This window comes from Rhinolophus sinicus, chromosome 10 (genome assembly GCF_057876585.1).
Source record: "Rhinolophus sinicus isolate RSI-liver-muscle chromosome 10, RSI-T2T, whole genome shotgun sequence".
Lineage (NCBI taxonomy): Eukaryota > Metazoa > Chordata > Mammalia > Chiroptera > Rhinolophidae > Rhinolophus > Rhinolophus sinicus.
In genome coordinates this window covers 2,465,756-2,482,927 of record NC_142510.1, presented here as the reverse complement: position 1 = coordinate 2,482,927, position 17,172 = coordinate 2,465,756, and the positions used below count along the sequence as shown (strand labels likewise).

The window sequence follows — 17,172 nt, the reverse complement described above, 5'->3', positions numbered from 1 at the left end:
AATGTACTTGTGCCTCCAAAAAGATTTATTTTATTGAGCAATTAACTGGTTCATGCTGAGAGGAAGCAGAAAAATCAGTCACCTCCGATCCTAGTTTCTTGTTTACCAAACCAGTATCAAATCCCTAATGTGATGCGAGAACCAACATACGGCAATGGACAGTGAGGATGTAATGCAGAATGAGCAAATCATACAAGTGGGATGAAACAGTTCTTGACTTTGATGAGTATATGGCTTTTTTAGGAGATAAAACTGATACATCAAACAGGGAATTCTTGGGGCTAAAATTTTAGTAACTGGAATCCAGAATTGGAGGGTGTAAATGTAAATGGAGATAGTTAAAGATGAATTGCTTCTTCATTCATTTATTCATTATTTGAGTTTATTCAACTCACCTTAATTATGTCCTCTATATTGGTTACTGTATCCACTTTATACAGTATATTTAATATTAATAACAGCAGCTCCATTTTAGAGAATACAGAACTGGGGCCCAGATATATAAAAAATGTATCTAAAGTCATATTTATATGCCATTTAGTTGTTCAAAGTTTATGAACACCTTAAGGTTTGAGTTTGTGCAGTTAACTTGTAAGAGGTTATACATCCAAAATTAGATTTATTTCATATGAATTGGATTCACCTGGGTTATGAGCCACATGATTTAAACAGCTGTGCTTTTGATAAATAAATCATTTGTAACAATTTCTGATATTCACTAACTTTACTAATTATTGGTAAAATAGTACATAACATGAAACGACATATTTTTAAAGTTATAATACTTTAGGGTATTCAGGTCTCTTCCTATCGATGCTAAACTTTAATGTGCGTAATCTGGACTTTTTACATTTCAATCAAAATCCTAGGGTTTGTCTTTGCTTCTTTGGTGGCACAGAAAATTCCAGGTTGGTATCAGCATCCAGCTCTCACTACCTTCCCTTTCTGCAAAAAAAGGCATTTTCTGTTGAGTCTTAAAAAGACAAGATAATTGAGAAGTTTTCTTTTTTAATATTATATTATGTTGCTTCATTAGATTAGGCAGCTTCACTATCACTTTTTTTAATGCTTTTATCATTTATTTATTTTTCTTGGGGGGGAGGGGAACAGGACTTTTATTGGGGAACAGTGTGTACTTCCAGGACTTTTTTCCAAGACAAATTGTTGTCCTTTCAATCCTAGCTGTGGAGGGTGCCGTTCAGCTTCAAGTTGTTGTCCTTTCAGTCTTAGTTGTAGAGGGCGCAGCTCAGCTCCAGGTCCAGTTGCCGTTTCTAGTTGCAGGGGGCACAGCCCACCATCCCTTGCGGGAGTTGAACCGGCAACCTTGTGGTTGAGAGGACGCGCTCCAACCAACTGAGCCATCTGGGAGGCAGCTCAGATCAAGGTGTCGTGTTCAATCTTAGTTGCAGGGAGCGGAACCCACCATCCCTTGTGGAACTCGAGGAATTGAACTGGCAACCTTGTGGTTGAGAGCCCACAGGCCCATGTGGGAATCGAACTGGCAGCCTTCGGAGTTAGGAGCATGGAGCTCTAACTGCCTGAGCCACTGGGACGGCCCAATTGAGAAGTTTATTGTGTCATGATTCCTGAGAAATGGAAAACAATTTACTTACCATTTTCTAAATAAATCAAAAGTAGTTTTGGTTCCCATACCTAGTAAATAATGGATAAGTCTCTCCATTCTCTGGATGTCTGTTGCCTCATTTATAAAATGGAATAATCGTTTCTTCTCTACTATAAGCCAAGTAAATAAACTAAATTCTCAGCTAAGTTAAGATCTATGCTTAAGACCTATTATTTACTTTTTTTAAATCTTAAACACAGATGCAGCTGCAACGACCATTTGAAATGTATATATTTAAAAACAATGATTTTTTTCCTTTCATTCCAGAAAATAATTTCTCTATGTAGGCAAAGCAGTAATTAAGTACAGTAGTTCTCTGATTTCATTCAAGTCTCTCAAAAATCACATTCTCAGTTAGGCTTTCTTAAATTTAACAACCTTCCTTCAACATTTCATATCTCCCTTGTCTGCTTTATTTTTTCTAACACTGTAGATATTTTAACTTACTCCTCTTTATTCTTATCTGTCCCCTTTGTCTAGAAAATGCTCTTATGAGGGCAAGAGTTTGTAGATGCTTTGTTCACTGCTCTATCCCCAGGGTCTAGAATAATGTCTGATACATGGTGGACAATCAATGATAGTAAGTGAATATTAAGATTACAGTTTCAAAATTTCTAAGTAGCCAGAAAACGGGCCTTTGTGCATACATCTGTTGTATCTGTTACATACACTAAGTTATTGTTCACTAAGAAAATTATTGAAATTATAGAGGAAATTGCTATTTATTCAGTGTCTTGGTTCTTGGAGCAACAGTTGGAAATTTTAGGTATGAGCCTCCCTAAACTCATGACAAAATGTCTTGTGACGTGCCATGTCTCCTTCTTTGTGGACCTAGGTAACCTGAACTGTGGAGAGCCAGATTTGGTCTTACGAGATGAAAGAGTACAAAACTGCTTCATTTGGTCTTCTAAATGATTTCTCTCAGGTGCCGCCTATCACCTATTCCTGGAGATGGATCCACAGTGTGATGTGGGAAAGATCGTGGCAGTGATTCAGTCTCATGTTCCAGATGCCACTTTGGAAAAGTATACTAGCACTGAATTATCCTTTGTCCTACCCAAAGACTATGCATACAGGTATAGAGTCACAGAGTTCTAGATGGATGGCTTGGGTGATCAGAAATCATTTTTAATTTTCCAGGTTTAGGAAGCTTAGTGAGGAGTATTTTGCTAACAAGCCAGGTATCCAGTTAGAAGTGTCATTTGCCAGCTAGAGTGCAGAAGTTCACAGCTGAAGATTTGTCTCACTGAATAGGGGATCGCTTTACCAATTCAAGTTCATTCAAGGCTTCTTTGATAGTTTTCTTTATAGGATTTTTTTTTTTTTTTTTTTTTTTGAGGGAGATTTGCAACCTATCGTCTCCAGTTGCCTGGTGTTAATAAGGGATAAGTAATAGTAAGATGTTCATAGTCTGCAAATTTTATGTGGTGAATAAGATCCAGCGAAATAGTAAGATGAGGAAGGAAGAAAGGAGCTTAAACGGCAACTCTTGGAGCGTGGTGACAAGGACACAGATAAAACAGTGAGTCAGCTCAGTGGGTAGCCCAGTTAACTATGGTGACTGCCTGGGATTACCACCCCAGCTAAGAGTGCTCGTCAGCACTGACCTTGAGGGAGCATGCCAGTTTCATCTTCTTGTCTGAAGTTATTACTGTGGAGATGTCCCATAAATGCAAGGTGGCTGTAAGGATTTAGAAACAAGGAGAGATGAAAGACTTTAGGACATTGCTCTACTTCCATCTGATGTACAGCTCCCAGGTAGAACAAAGGAAGTAACACCAGGAGTCAGGCATCCAAAATTCTCATAAATGGAGAGAGACGGACGGACATAAACACTTGTATCCTAGAAGAGGAATAAAAAGAAGAGGAAATGCTCCATGGGAACTGTGTTTGTTTGGAGAGAAAATCTGCACCTTCTTTAGAAGCAGGCACATGGAATGGTATTGAGAAAGCTCAGGTGAACCTTGACCCGAGTGCTGAGGGACGGTAAGAGAAATGGAAAACCCCAATGGACATTCATTATGTGAAAGTTCATTCAGCAGAGTTGGAAGGCATGTTTTGTTGGGTGCTTTTAGCACAGTCTGGTAACTATAAATCTGGAAGTGCAGAGTGTCCCCCAAGGAAACACGTTAGAGAAGCTGCTGAAATTTAGCCCATCCACCATCCTTTATCATCTGTATACAAATGACATCATCAGAAGAAACCAGGAATAACGAATATATTGTTAAGAATAAGATAGGAAATGTAAGGATTTAGAAACAAATACTATTTGCATCCTGTATTCCCACTAAATATTTTGGATATGGAAGACAGAAAGAGGGAGAATCTGTGCGGAATGAATAAGGAGTCACACAGATTAATATCAACACTGGAGATGAGGATTTCTGGGCCGTGGACAGTGGATCTGAGATAGCCTAGGATGCCAGTCACGAAGTTGGGAAATGTTCAAAATGAAGTTTTCTTTAACAGGATAATTTTAAATTAACTATTGAAAGAGAAAAAAAAAACAACCAGGACAAAATGTCCATAGCCCATTTATCGACTGAATAGTTCATGATAGTAGGAGAATAATAAAATGACAAGGAGTTCTTGGTTATTTCCAGGACTTTGATAGCTTAATTAATTGTTCATTTGCTTTGTGCTGGGCACAGCTCTACATACTTTACACATGTGTATCTACATAAAAAGCAGAAATAAAATAAATGAGGAAGAAAGAAAGTCTCTTCTAACCTCAATATCTATATTCTAATCTATAGATTATGGCTAACGAACGAAAATAACTTGAAATTTTTTATTTTTTTTTAAGATTTTACTGGGGAAGGGAAACAAGTATTTCCAGGACTTTTATTGGGGAACAGTGTGTTTTTCCCACGCCATTTTCAATCTAGTTGCAGGGGGCACAGCCCACCATCCCATGTGGGAGTTGAGCTGGCAACCTTGTTGTTAAGAGCAAACACTCTAAACCAGCAGCACAGCACAAGTTGTTGCCTTCAATCTAGTTGTGGAGGACACAGCTCACTGGCCCAGGTGGGAATCGAACCAGCAACCTGTTACTCAGAGCTTACGCTCTAACCAACTGAGCCATCCAGCCGCCCTATAACTTGAGATTTTTAAACCAAGTTATAAGCTGGTTCTTTGAGAAGACCAGTGCATTTAGTAAAACTTCAGTCATACTGATCAGAAAGAAAAAAAGACACAAATTACGTATATTTGGAATGAGTGATGATTTTATCACATACTATACCGATAATAAATTAAAAGACTAATAGAATATTATAAACAACTATGCCTATAAATTTTACACCTTAGATGAAATGGAAAAAAAATCCTTGAAAGACACAAATTATCAAAACTGACTCAAGAAGAAATAGATAACTTGAAAACCTTTATTAAAGAAATTGAATTTTTACTTTAAAACATTCCCACAGAGAAAATTCCAGGACCAGATGGCCTTATGGATTAATTCTACTAAATATTTAAAGAAGGAAAAATAGCAATTCTATACTAAACTTTTATAAAAAATGTGAAAAAAGGGAACATTTCCAAACTTATTTTGTAAGGCCAGTATTACTCTGGTACAAAAATCAGTCAAAGACATTACAATAATAATTATTATTATTATTCCATAATCCTTAACAGAATAGAGTCTTGAATATAGGTGAAAACCATGCACAGAAGGGATTCTATTGAGAAGATTCAAAAGGAAGAGGAAAATGACCTTAAAATATGTGAAGAGTTTCCTAAGAAGAGGGGTCAGATTGAACTGAAAAGTGAGAGTAGAACCGATAATCAAAGCGAGGTGAAGTTAGATGAAAATGGAATTCAGCCTCAAATAGGAAGGGGATTTAGAAGATGAGTTTTGTGTCCACCGCCTCGGAGGGTAGTCACACATAGATGTGACGGTCCCTTATGGTGAGTGAAGGTGTGTTGGAGGGGATGGGTTTCTGAAGATCTTTCCACCCTACAACAGTGTTAACTCTTTCTGGTAAAACTATTCTTTAGAATCCTTGATGTAACTGCACCACAATTAGCAAAACTTCCATACAATTCACTTATTCAATTAAATATCTCTCAATGCCGGCTGCGGCTTCACTAACACCATATTCTGTCATTTAGTGATTTGTACCTCCTGTACTTTGAGAGCTCTTTTCCGTTTGCTGTAGGAAGCACGTGTGAATAAATTAACTTTTATCCACTAGCTATAGTCTTTAACACTTAGAGAAAATAAATTGATAATTTTTTAAAAGAAGAAAAATTTATATCAAAGATCAAGTTACAGTGGGGAGAAATCTGCTAAGGTAAATAGCCTTTATTTCCATTTGTTTCACAATAAGCATTGCAGTGAAGAATGAGCTACTAAGCGTTTTTCCCGTGGCTAACCAGAAATTATTATGGAACAAAACAAGATTGAAAATTCATCTAACAAAAAACCAACCTAATTCAAAAATAGGCAAAGGACCTGGATAGATGTTTCTCCAAAGAAGGTGTACAGATTGCCAGTAAGCACGTGAGAAGATAGTCAACATCACTATTCATTAGGGAAATGCAAATCAAAAACAAAAAATAACAAATGTTGGTGAGCATGTGGAGAAATTGGAACCCTGTGCGTTTCTGTTGGGAATGTAAAATGGTGCCGCCTCCGTGGAAAACAGTATGGCAGGTACTGAAAAAGTTGAACATGGAAGTACCATAGGATCCAGCAATTCCACTTTACAGGAATATACCCAAAGTAATTGAAAGCAGAAACTTGAACAGATGTTTGTACACCAGTGTTCATAGCAGCGTTTTTCACAAAATCCAAAAGGTGGAAACAGCACAAATGTCTATTGAGTGAATGGATACGCAACATGTATATCCACACATACAGCCTTAAAAAGGAATGAAATTCTGATACCTGCTACAACCTGGAAAGAGTTACGCGAAGTGAAGTAAGCCAGACACAAAAGGACAAATACTGTAGGCCTCCAACTTACATGAGGCATACAGAATGGGCTCTTCAGGAGACAGAAAGTAAAAGTGAAGTTGAGGGAAGGGAGGAATAGGGAATTACTGTTCAATAGGTACAGAATTTCACTTTATGATAGTAAGAAAGTTCTAGAAATGGGTGGTGGTGATGGTTGCACACCTCTGAACATGCTCAACGCTGCTTCAGCTGTACACTTAAAATGATGAAATGGAAAATTTAATGTTTTACATATTTTACCAGAATAAAAAATTTTATGAAAACAGAAGATTACAATTGGGAATAAAAGTAAGTATTGAATGGAGAAAAAATATAAGTACTCATATTTTTTTGAAATTCTATTTACTAGAAAATAAAATGAAAAGAGAAAAGAAAATGTATCTAGGGGCGGCCAGTTAGCTCAGTTGGTTAGAGCGCGGTGCTCTTAACAAATTTGCCAGTTTGATCCCCACATGAGCCGCTGTGAGCTGCGCCCTCCACAACTAGATTGAAACAACTACTTGACTTGGAGCTGATGGGTCCTGGAAAAACACACTTAAAAAAATGTATCTAAACTAGTGCTAGTACTTTTTTTCTTCCTCTTCTCTTTCCAGGTTTAATGATCTGTTTAATGATCTGAAACAAGACCAAAAAGAGCTGGGCATTGCCGCATTTGATGCTTCAATCACAACCATGGAAGAAGTCTTCCTTAAGTGAGTAATAATGACCTTACAAAACAAACTTCCACCACTAAAATTCTACGTCAACTAGAGAGCAAACCCCACCCTATTTGCGTTGGAATAAAGTCAGTTAAAGATTTTTTTCAAATATGTTAATATTTTATGCTACTGTTTTCCACATATCTGTGGAGAATGTGTAAAAATTTTGAGCTTGGGCCTTGATGCATATGTCTTTTTGTGGTTTTAAGAGCTGGAAAAAAATTAATATTGATATCATCATAGGAAAAGTTCTAGTTCTAACTTGGAGTCTGTACTAGAAATGACTTTAAAATTTTGAACTAACCATGTTTTCATAATCTAATTTGTACATAATTTAATTTCTTTCTTGCACTGTGAAAAAGTTCAAAATGAAAATGCCAAGGGACTTCAGACTGTCATAGGCAAAGTCAGATGGTTAGCTGTCAAAAAGTTTCTCAGAATGTCCTTTTTCTGCCAAGGTTATGTCTAGACTTCATTCGCTCAGACTCAGGGGTTTAAATTAATATTTTCAGTATATCGAAGTTGACGGGGTAATTTATTCAGATGAATTAAGTTCACAAAAGATGGATGTATATAAATTAATAAGCCACATTATTAATTTATGATAAATTATAAGAAGAATAATTTATAATAAGAAATGGCGTCTTGGCTATTCAATCAAATGTTCTCTTGTCTGTCTCTAGGCAAACTACATTAGGGAACAAAATTATAATGAGAAAGTTACTTTGTGATTACAATTAGAACAAGCTCCATAATGGCAGGGACCATGTCTGTTTGTTCACTGACTATACTTGGGGCTTCAAACAATGTCTGTCACATAATAGATACTCAAAAATGTTCTTAAATGAAAAATGGATGAATTAATATTATTTAAAACCATTGTCTCCACAACAGATGCTATATACTTGCTACTGGGAATGACAGGTTAAAACTTTGGACTGTGACATCTAACTTGTTTCTCCTCGGGGTTATCGTCAGTGTTTGCCTTTCTTGCCATTTCTTTTTTTCTTTTTTCTTTTTTATTGCAGTAAAATACACATAACATAAAACTTACCATCTTGAACATATTTAAGTATACAGTTCAGTGGTGCTAAATACTTTCACTTTGCTGTGTAACCATCACCAGTATCCATCCCCATAACTATTTTCATCTTGTAAAATCAAAAATGTATATCTTTTATTAAATAACAATTCCCCATTCTCCCCTATCCTTAACCCTGACAACCACCATTATACTTTCTGTCTTCATGATTTTTACTACCGTAAGTACCATATATAAGTGAAGTCATACCGTGTTTCCTTGAAAAATAAGACGTAGCTGGACCATCAGCTCTAATGCATCTTTTGGAACAAAAATTAGTATAAGACCCAGTCTTATTTTACTATAATATAAGGTGGGTCTTATATAATGTAATATAATATAATATAATTTAATTTAATATAATACCGAGTATAATATAATATAATATAGCATAATGTAATATAACATAATGCTGGGTCTTATATTACTTTTTGCTCCAAAAGACGCTTTAGAGCTGATGGTCCGGCTAGGTCTTACTTTCAGGGGAACAGTGTACAGTATTTGTCTTTTTGTCACTGACTTATTTCACTTAGCTTAATGCCCTGAAGGTTCATCCATGTTGTAGCATATTGCATAATTTTCTTCCTTTTTAACATTGAATAATATCTCATTGTATGTATATATTTTCCTCATTCATTCATCAATCAATGGACAGTTGGGTTGCTTTCACTTGTTAGCTACTGAGAATAACACTGCTAAGAACATGGGTGTACAAATACCTCATTGAGACCCTGCCTTCAGTTCTTTTTGGAATATACCCAGAATTGGAATTGCTGGATCATATGGTAATTCTATTTTTAATATTTGAGGAATGCCATACTGTTTTCCACGGTGGCTGTTCCATTTTACATTTCCACCCACAGTACCCAAAGTTTCCAATTTCTCCACATTCTCACCACTTGTTGTTTTTTCTTTAATTTTTGTTGTGGTAGCCATTGTCATGGGTGCAGTGGTTTCTCACTGTGGTTTTGATTTACATTTCCCTTGTGATTAGTGAGTGGGCATCATTTCACGTGCTCATTGGCCATTTGTATGTCTTCTCTGGAGAAATGTCTGTTTGAATCCTTTGCCCATTTTTAAATCAGGTTGTTTGGTTTTTGTAGTTGAGTTTTAGAAGTTCTCCATATATTCTTGATTTTAATCCCTTATCACCCATGTGATTGGCAAACACTTTCTCCCTTTCTGTGGGTTGCAGTTTTACTCTGTTGGTATTGGCTTGATGCACAAAAGTTTTAATTTTCACGAAGTCCAATTTGTCTATTTTTTCTTTTGTTACCTGTGCCTTTGGTATCATATCCAAGAAATCATTGCCAAATCCAATGTTATGAAGCTTTTGTCCACAAATCCTGCCATTTGTGACAACATGGATGAACCTGGAGGATATTATACTAAGTGAAATAAATATGCTAGATACAGAAGACAAATATTTCATAATCTCACTTGTATGCGGAATCTAAATAAGTTGAACTCAGAGAGAAGAATGGTGGTTACCAGGAGCTAGGTGTTGGGGGGGGAATGGGAAATGTCAGATATAAGATGAATAACTTCTGGAGACATACAGGTGTCCACATATACAGTATGGTAACTACAGTTAATAATAATGTATTGTAAATTTGAAATTTGCTAAGAGAGTAGATTGCAAAAATATAAAGGTAACTACGTGAGGTGATGGATGTGTTAATTAGCTTGATTGTGACAATCATTTCACAACGTGTACGTAACGCGTATATCAAAATATCATGTTCTGTACCATAAATATATATATAATTTTGTCAGTAATACTTTAATAAAGCTGGGAAATAAAAAGAAAATAAATAGAAAACAAGTTACAAAGAAGTTAGATATAAACCCAAATATGTCAATAATTACTTTGCGTGTAAATGGGCTAAATACAGTTTGGATGTCACTTTTAAAAGAGGGTGTGTTTGTGCCTATTTATACATGTGTGTGGAAAATATCTCATCATGGTTGTTTCTAGGGAATAGGAGGTTTTTTTTCCTTTCACTAATTTATGTTTTCTGATGGTTTCCTAATGGAAATATATTACCAGTGAATAAAATATGAGAAAGATGACAGACAAAAATATTCATGATTATATTTTAAAGGCATAGTAGTCCTCAAAGCTTTTAGTATCAAACAAGCAAACATGCTACAGGGATATTTTAAAGCAGGTTCTTAAATATGTATTTGATATGTGGTTTTTAAGGGGTGCAGATGTAGTCACAGTTCAGAATGTATTGATGTTATTTTCCATACAAAAGCAAACCGGAAGGTATTTTTAAAATTTCGATAGTTCTGTGGCTTAGAAAAACTACACCTTTCAAATCATGTATTTTCTACCAAGTGTTTTACCACTTTGACTGGTGTAATTAATCTTTCCTGTGTCTCAATATATTCTGATATGTATTTTTTTCTATTATCCTACTTAGCGTTTTTCTCCTTAGGTTATAATTACTTGGCTGTATCTCTTTAGTTTTCTCAAGTATCTACACCCAAAGACTCAGCTTCAGACACAGGCAGTAGTGGGAAATGTAAGGACTCAAAAAAAATAAAAATGTCCCCATCATTTCATAAAATAAAGAGCATTTTAACCCTCAAAGGAGAGTTGTTATCTTTGATTAAAGGTAAGTCCTTTACTTGGATAAGTTCAACTCAATGAAACATACAATATAGTACAACTGCTTATCTCATGGTAAAAGTTTCTCAGAACTGTTGAAACTGCTATGAATTGTTGTTAACCATCTGACTGCTTTATTGGGAGCCACTCTTATATGCTGCCTTGAAACAATACAGCTGACATGACAATAAGTGGGGAAAATCAAGGCATCCTTGGAACCTTGTTTGACGTTCCCCAAATAAAGTAGACTGAGGCTGTAGTCAAAATGAAGTGTTTTGTGCTTTTTTGTGTGTATCTGTATATATAGGGTCTGTAAGCAGGCACATTCCCAAGTGGATATTCAGCCTATCGAGTCCGTTTCCTTCATGAGCCAAAAAATGAGACAAGACATGGGGCAGAATATGATTATGTCCAGAAGTTACCAGACATCAATTTTTTCCAGATTGAATGAAATTGCTACCATTACATTTAATACTGGGGTGAGCATATTTACTAAGAATTTAAGCCTAGTATGTTTGGCTTGGGTGTAAAATGTACACTTTGTTTAATATCTGAACTTAGAAGATGTTTGGAGTTTAGCCATAGACGACCCAGCCCGATAAGATTTCCTGATGCAGGAGAAATGGATTATAGATCAAGGTCACAACTTCTACTCTCACCATTGTTACTTTTCTGAATCACTTTGAAAAGTTCTAAGTTATTTTCTCATAAATTTTCCCTTTGTTCATATCTAAGACAAGATCCAAGAGTTATGACAGTTCTAATCAGATATTGTTTGATGAGATTGGGGACATTTTTTTCACTGTGAGTTTATAGGTTGTGTGTTGAAACTTAGCAAAGGATAACAAGTTTTACGGGATATTTCCTTTTTAAATGGAGAAATAGAAAGATTATGGTTTAATATTAAGTTAAAAAATGTAATTTTGTTTTTCTGATCAGAAATACTACAAGTATATTAATGAGTAAAATCATCTTGATAAAATTTGCCACATAGTTAGATGAGAAACCTGTGCTTAATTCTTTCCCTGGAATGTCTTGGCTGTAGGTGGTTTTTTGGCTAATTGCATCACTTTTCAGAGGATGGGTAAAGAGCCACGATACTATATTGTTGTGAGATGTAGCATGAAATTTTTATTTTGACCAGAATACAAAAAATGTTTCTCTAAGCTCTCATGGGGTAGACTGTTGGTTCCAAGATCTGAAGGTTGTCCTTTAGTCTATTGTATGGTCCATTCTAAAAACAGGTGACCTTACAGAAATAAAACTTTTCATACCATCTTGTTGTTTTCTTGGGTCCAATTCAAGGATATATTTGTATTATATGTGTATATCTTCTGCTACAAAAATTTGAAGCCTTTATCTTAATGGATTTCAATATAAATATCCTGCTTAAGTCACCAACAATTTTAATACTGTGTTTCTCTTCTCTTTTCAGTTTCCACTTTACTGCCAGCAATTTCGTTCCATGTTTATAAAGAGAGCGCTATTCAGTTGGCGCAACTGGAAGTTGGTGTTGCTACAGATATTGGTAACTTTGGCTGTCACTACGTATCTCTTAATAGATCAAACCTTAAAATCTGACATGCCTGCCAGAGATATGGATTTGAGTCAATATGGTCGAACAATTGTGCCTTACTCAGTTTCAGGAAATTCTGATTTGGCTCTGAAACTCATAAAGAACCTTAATATTTTTCTAAAGCTTCAGAATCAAGAACTTCGTAAAGTGCAAGGTAAGACCCATAGGAAAGAAAGAGACTGCTGCTATATGCAGACCTATTTGTATCACTTGCAAAGAAGGGACCTAACTGTGGTATTTAACTACCCATTTATTTCTTTTTCTGCTCATTACCAATATCTTAGAGGCAGCTAAATCAGAGGGGGGAAAAATGTACACTTCAAGACAACTGGCCACAGAAGTTAATACTTAATGGAATGTCTTGGCTGTAGGTGGTCTTTTGGCTAATTGCATCACTTTTCAGAGGATGGGTAAAGAGCCACGATACTATATTGTTGTGAGATGTAGCATGGAATTTTTATTTTGACCAGAATACAAAAAATGTTCCTCTAAGCTCTCATGGGGTAGAATGTTGGTTCCAAGATCTGAAGGTTGTCCTTTAGCCTATTGTATGGGCCGTTCTAAAACCAAGTGACTGGTGGAAATGTAATGGCTGTGTGCAATGTCAGAGGGATAGCGGATGGGGGGAGAGGGGTTCACACAGTGTGAGGGATATAAATGATAAACGTCTAAGTATTGCTTTGTCTTGTGCACCTGAAACTAATACAATTTAAAAAATAATAAAATAAAAATAAAAATAAAAACAGGTGACTGGAAACTTAGTCGAGTGACTCCTGAGAACTAATTTTTTGAAGATAGCATAAATAACTAAATTTATTCAGTGCCTACCTTTGGTAAAAATTATATTGAGCACAGTTTTTTGCATTAATCTTTTCTAATGCTAAAAACAACTCTTTTACGTAACTTATTTGTCATCTATTGCTGTGTAATAAATTACCCCAAAGCCTAGTGGATGGAGAATTTGCATTTTTGGTGGAATAAACCCATTGTCCAACAAAAGCAACAAAAATACTTGGAAAACAACTTTTTAATATCGAACAATTTAGAGCACTGGAAATTAATCCAAGGCACAGAACAAGCTAAAAAGTGTCTACTCAAAAAAAAAAAAATAATAATAATAGGTGGGGGGGTGGGGGCGGCCAGATGGCTTAACTGGTTAGAGCCTGAGCTCTGAATGACAGGGTTGCTGGTTCGATTCCCACATGGGCCAGTGAGCTGCGCCCTCCACAAGTAGATTGAAGACAATGAGCTACCATTGAGCTTCTGGAGGGACAGCCGGATGGCTCAATTGGTTAGAGCACAAGCTCTCAACAACAAGGTTGCTGGTTCAATTCCCGCATGGGATGGTGGGCTGTGCCCCCTGCAACTAAAGATTGAAAACGGCAACTAGACTTGGAGCTGAGCTGTGCCCTCCACAACTAGATTGAAGGACAACGACTTGGAGCTGATCGGCCCTGGAGAAACACACTGTTCCCCAATATTCCCCAATTAAATAAAAAAAAAACCCTGAACCTCTATAAAAATAATAAGGTCTTGGCCTTTTAATTCAGGACTATTCCTATCACTCTCCCTCCCCAGATCAAGAGTGTAGTCTCCATGAAAAGTAAGTAGCCACACAGTTAACAGAGAGGACTGATCTTTTTAGAGCTCTGCTAAAAGCCCCATCCCTAGAACACTCTCAATACTTGGAAATAGCAGCTCCCTGAAAAACCTCCTGTCTGGGCATTGTTGCCCTTGGATTTGAATCAGGGCTCCGCTTTTGGGAAAAAGCCCATCCCCAGGATGTTACTAAACACAATAGCAGTCTGCTGGTAGTATCACCACCCATTGGCTAAAGCTGTGATTTCCGATGGGTAAAACAAGAGCCTGGCCAAAAAATAATTTTAAAGAACTACCTGGATTTAACGTTGAAAAGTTCTGACATCCCTGGGGATCTGGAAGGCTCAGAATGGTACTGTACATGGCCGGAAATGACCGAGGAAAGGAGCAGGCCCGTCACTCATCGCTAGTTGATGCTGAGGCCTGTATGAGGGAGAAGTGAACGTTGAGGCTGACTTGGAAACTGCCTGAAATTTTGAGGTGTGCTCTCACACACAGATCCCCTTGGCAACGGTGGAAGACTTACTGGCTCTAGGCATTCAAAGAAGTCCTTCAGCTAATTACTATACTTACCCAGGGCTGCAAGTATAAAATAAAAGCCAGAACTTTTAAAAAGTCTATCAGAGAAATAAGTGGCTGTACTCTGTAGAGAATACAGTAGCTACAGAATTAGTCCACATATGTCACTAACAAAATGAGCAACAACAATAAAAAATAAGTAACAACAGACATGGGGTAGGGAAGGGAGTTCAGACACCACAGTTGTTACACTATTTATCTTACATGTCCAGTTTTTAGCAACAACGGAAAGAGAAGGGAAAGAGTTATGGCCTAAATTATGTCCCTACAAAACTGAAGTCCTAACCCCCAGTACCTCAGAATGTGACTGTATTTGGATATAGGATCTTTAAAGAAGTAATGAAGTTAAATTAGGTCATTAGGGTAGGCACTTATCCAATGTAACTGGTGTCCTTATAAGAAGAGGAGATTAGGACACAGCTATGCATACAGAGGGAAGACCATATGAGGACACAGGGAGAAAACAGCCCTCTACAAGCCAAGGAAAACGATCTCAGATGGAACCAACCCTGCCAACACTTTGATCTCAGATTTCTAGTCTCTAGAACTGTGAGAAAATAAATGTTTGGTGTTTAAGCCACCCAGTCTGTGATACTTTGTTTTGGCAACCCCAGAAAGCGAATCCAGAAAGAAACAGAAAAGTATGACTCATACATGGCGGGGAGGGGGCAGGGGGAGAAGCCAGTAGAAAATGTGCTTGAGAGAGACCAGATGTTGAACTTAGTAGACAAAGACTTTAAATCAGCTGTTACAAGTATTTGCAAAATACTAAAGGAAATATGTTTAAAGAGTTAAAGGAAAGTATGGCAACTATGGATTTCTAATAAAGTATTAATAAAGAAATATAAATAATTTTTACAAAGTGGAAATTCTGTACTTGAAAAGCATAACTGAAATGAAAAGTTCACCAGAGGGGCTCAATGATGGATTGGCAGAAGAATGAATCAGCTAAGTTGAAGGTAGGTCAATAGAGATTATCCAGTTCGTGGAACAGAAACTGTGTGTGTGTGTGTGTGTGTGTGTGTGTGTGTGTGTGTGTGTGTGTAACAGGGGCGAGGGAACAGCTTTTGAGACATGTGGGACAACATCATGCATACCAACATATGCATACTGGGAGTACCAGAGGCAAGGAGAGTGATAAAAGGACACAAAAATATTTTGAAAAAATAGTGGCTGAAAATTTCCCAAATTTGATGAAAAACAATCTTGACATCCAAGAAGCTCAATAAACTCTGAAGTATGATAAACTCAAAAGATGTCCTCACTTAGACACCTAATAACTGAAATGGTGAAAGTCAAAAAAGAAGAGCAAATCTTGAAAGCAGAAGAGAAAAAGGACTTCCTGCATCACGGAATTATCAATAAGATTAACAGCTGACTTTTTGCCAGAAACCATGGAGGCCAGAAGACACGGGGGTGACCAAAGTGCTAAAATAAAAAACTGTCAATGAATATTATATCCAGCACATTTCTCCTTCAAAAATGAAGAAGAAATAAACACATTCCCAGATAAACACTGGGAGAATTTATTACCAGTAGACCTTCCCTGTAAGAAATACTAAAGGGATTTCTTCAGGCTGAAATGAAAGTACAGTAGACGGTAACTCTGATGCATACAAAGAAATCAGAGCACCGACGGCAATAATTACGTAGGTAAATATAAAAGACAGTATAGAGACATGTTTTAACTCTTATAACTGATTTAAAAGGCAACTGCATAAAACAATAATTACAAAACCGTTACACTATGTTTAACTAGATGTAATTTATACTATGATAATAGTACAACTGTGGGAGGAGGGAAGGGAGCTACGTTAGAACACAATTTCTGTGCACTATGGGAAGTAAATCGGTATTCATCTGAACAGGATTATTTTAAATTAGGATTCATATTGTAATTCCCAGAGCAACCACTGCGAAAATAACTTTAAAAAATAGTAAAACAACAGCAACAAAGGAACTTAACTGGTACACTATAAAACATATATTTAACACAAAAAGGCAGTAGTGAAGAAACAGAAACAAAAAGGATGTAAGACAGAAAACAAATAGCAAAGTGGCAGACACAAAGCCTAGCAGCTCAGTAATTACATTAAATGTAAATGAAGTAAACTCTCCAAAAGGCAGAGGTTTTCAGACTGGGATTTTTAAAAATCCAACCTAAGTGGACACATTTCTAGGAGAAAGAAAACCACAAATTGCCAAAACTCAAAATAGCATCTAAAAGAATAAAATAGGAATAAGTTGAAGAAAAGAAGTGCAAGACTTGTACACTCAAAATTATAAAATAATTGCTGAAGCAAAGTAAAGTTCTAGATACATGGAGAGAGATTCCATGTCACAGATTGCTAGATATTGTTAGGATAGCAGTTCTTCCCCAATTGAATGTAATCCCTATCAAAATTCCAGACGACATTTTATCTCATAAATGGACA

The 17,172-nt window shown here is 36.5% G+C and overlaps 1 protein-coding gene across 15 annotated transcripts in view; it reads left to right on the top strand.

The window, feature by feature from the left end:
• Window positions 1–17,172, top strand: part of LOC109458211 (phospholipid-transporting ATPase ABCA3-like) — a 73,292-nt gene that overhangs the window by 41,002 nt on the left and 15,118 nt on the right. For all 15 annotated transcript variants that reach the window (XR_016022502.1, XR_016022503.1, XM_088801174.1 and 12 more), the window contains 4 exons: window positions 2,550–2,700; window positions 7,181–7,279; window positions 11,291–11,462; window positions 12,419–12,713. Coding sequence is in view for 13 of the 15 variants with exons in the window: in XM_088801174.1 (XP_088657300.1) it covers window positions 2,550–2,700; window positions 7,181–7,279; window positions 11,291–11,462; window positions 12,419–12,713 (717 nt within the window). In the remaining 2 variants the exon portion in view is untranslated. The remainder of the gene's footprint in view (window positions 1–2,549; window positions 2,701–7,180; window positions 7,280–11,290; window positions 11,463–12,418; window positions 12,714–17,172) is intronic.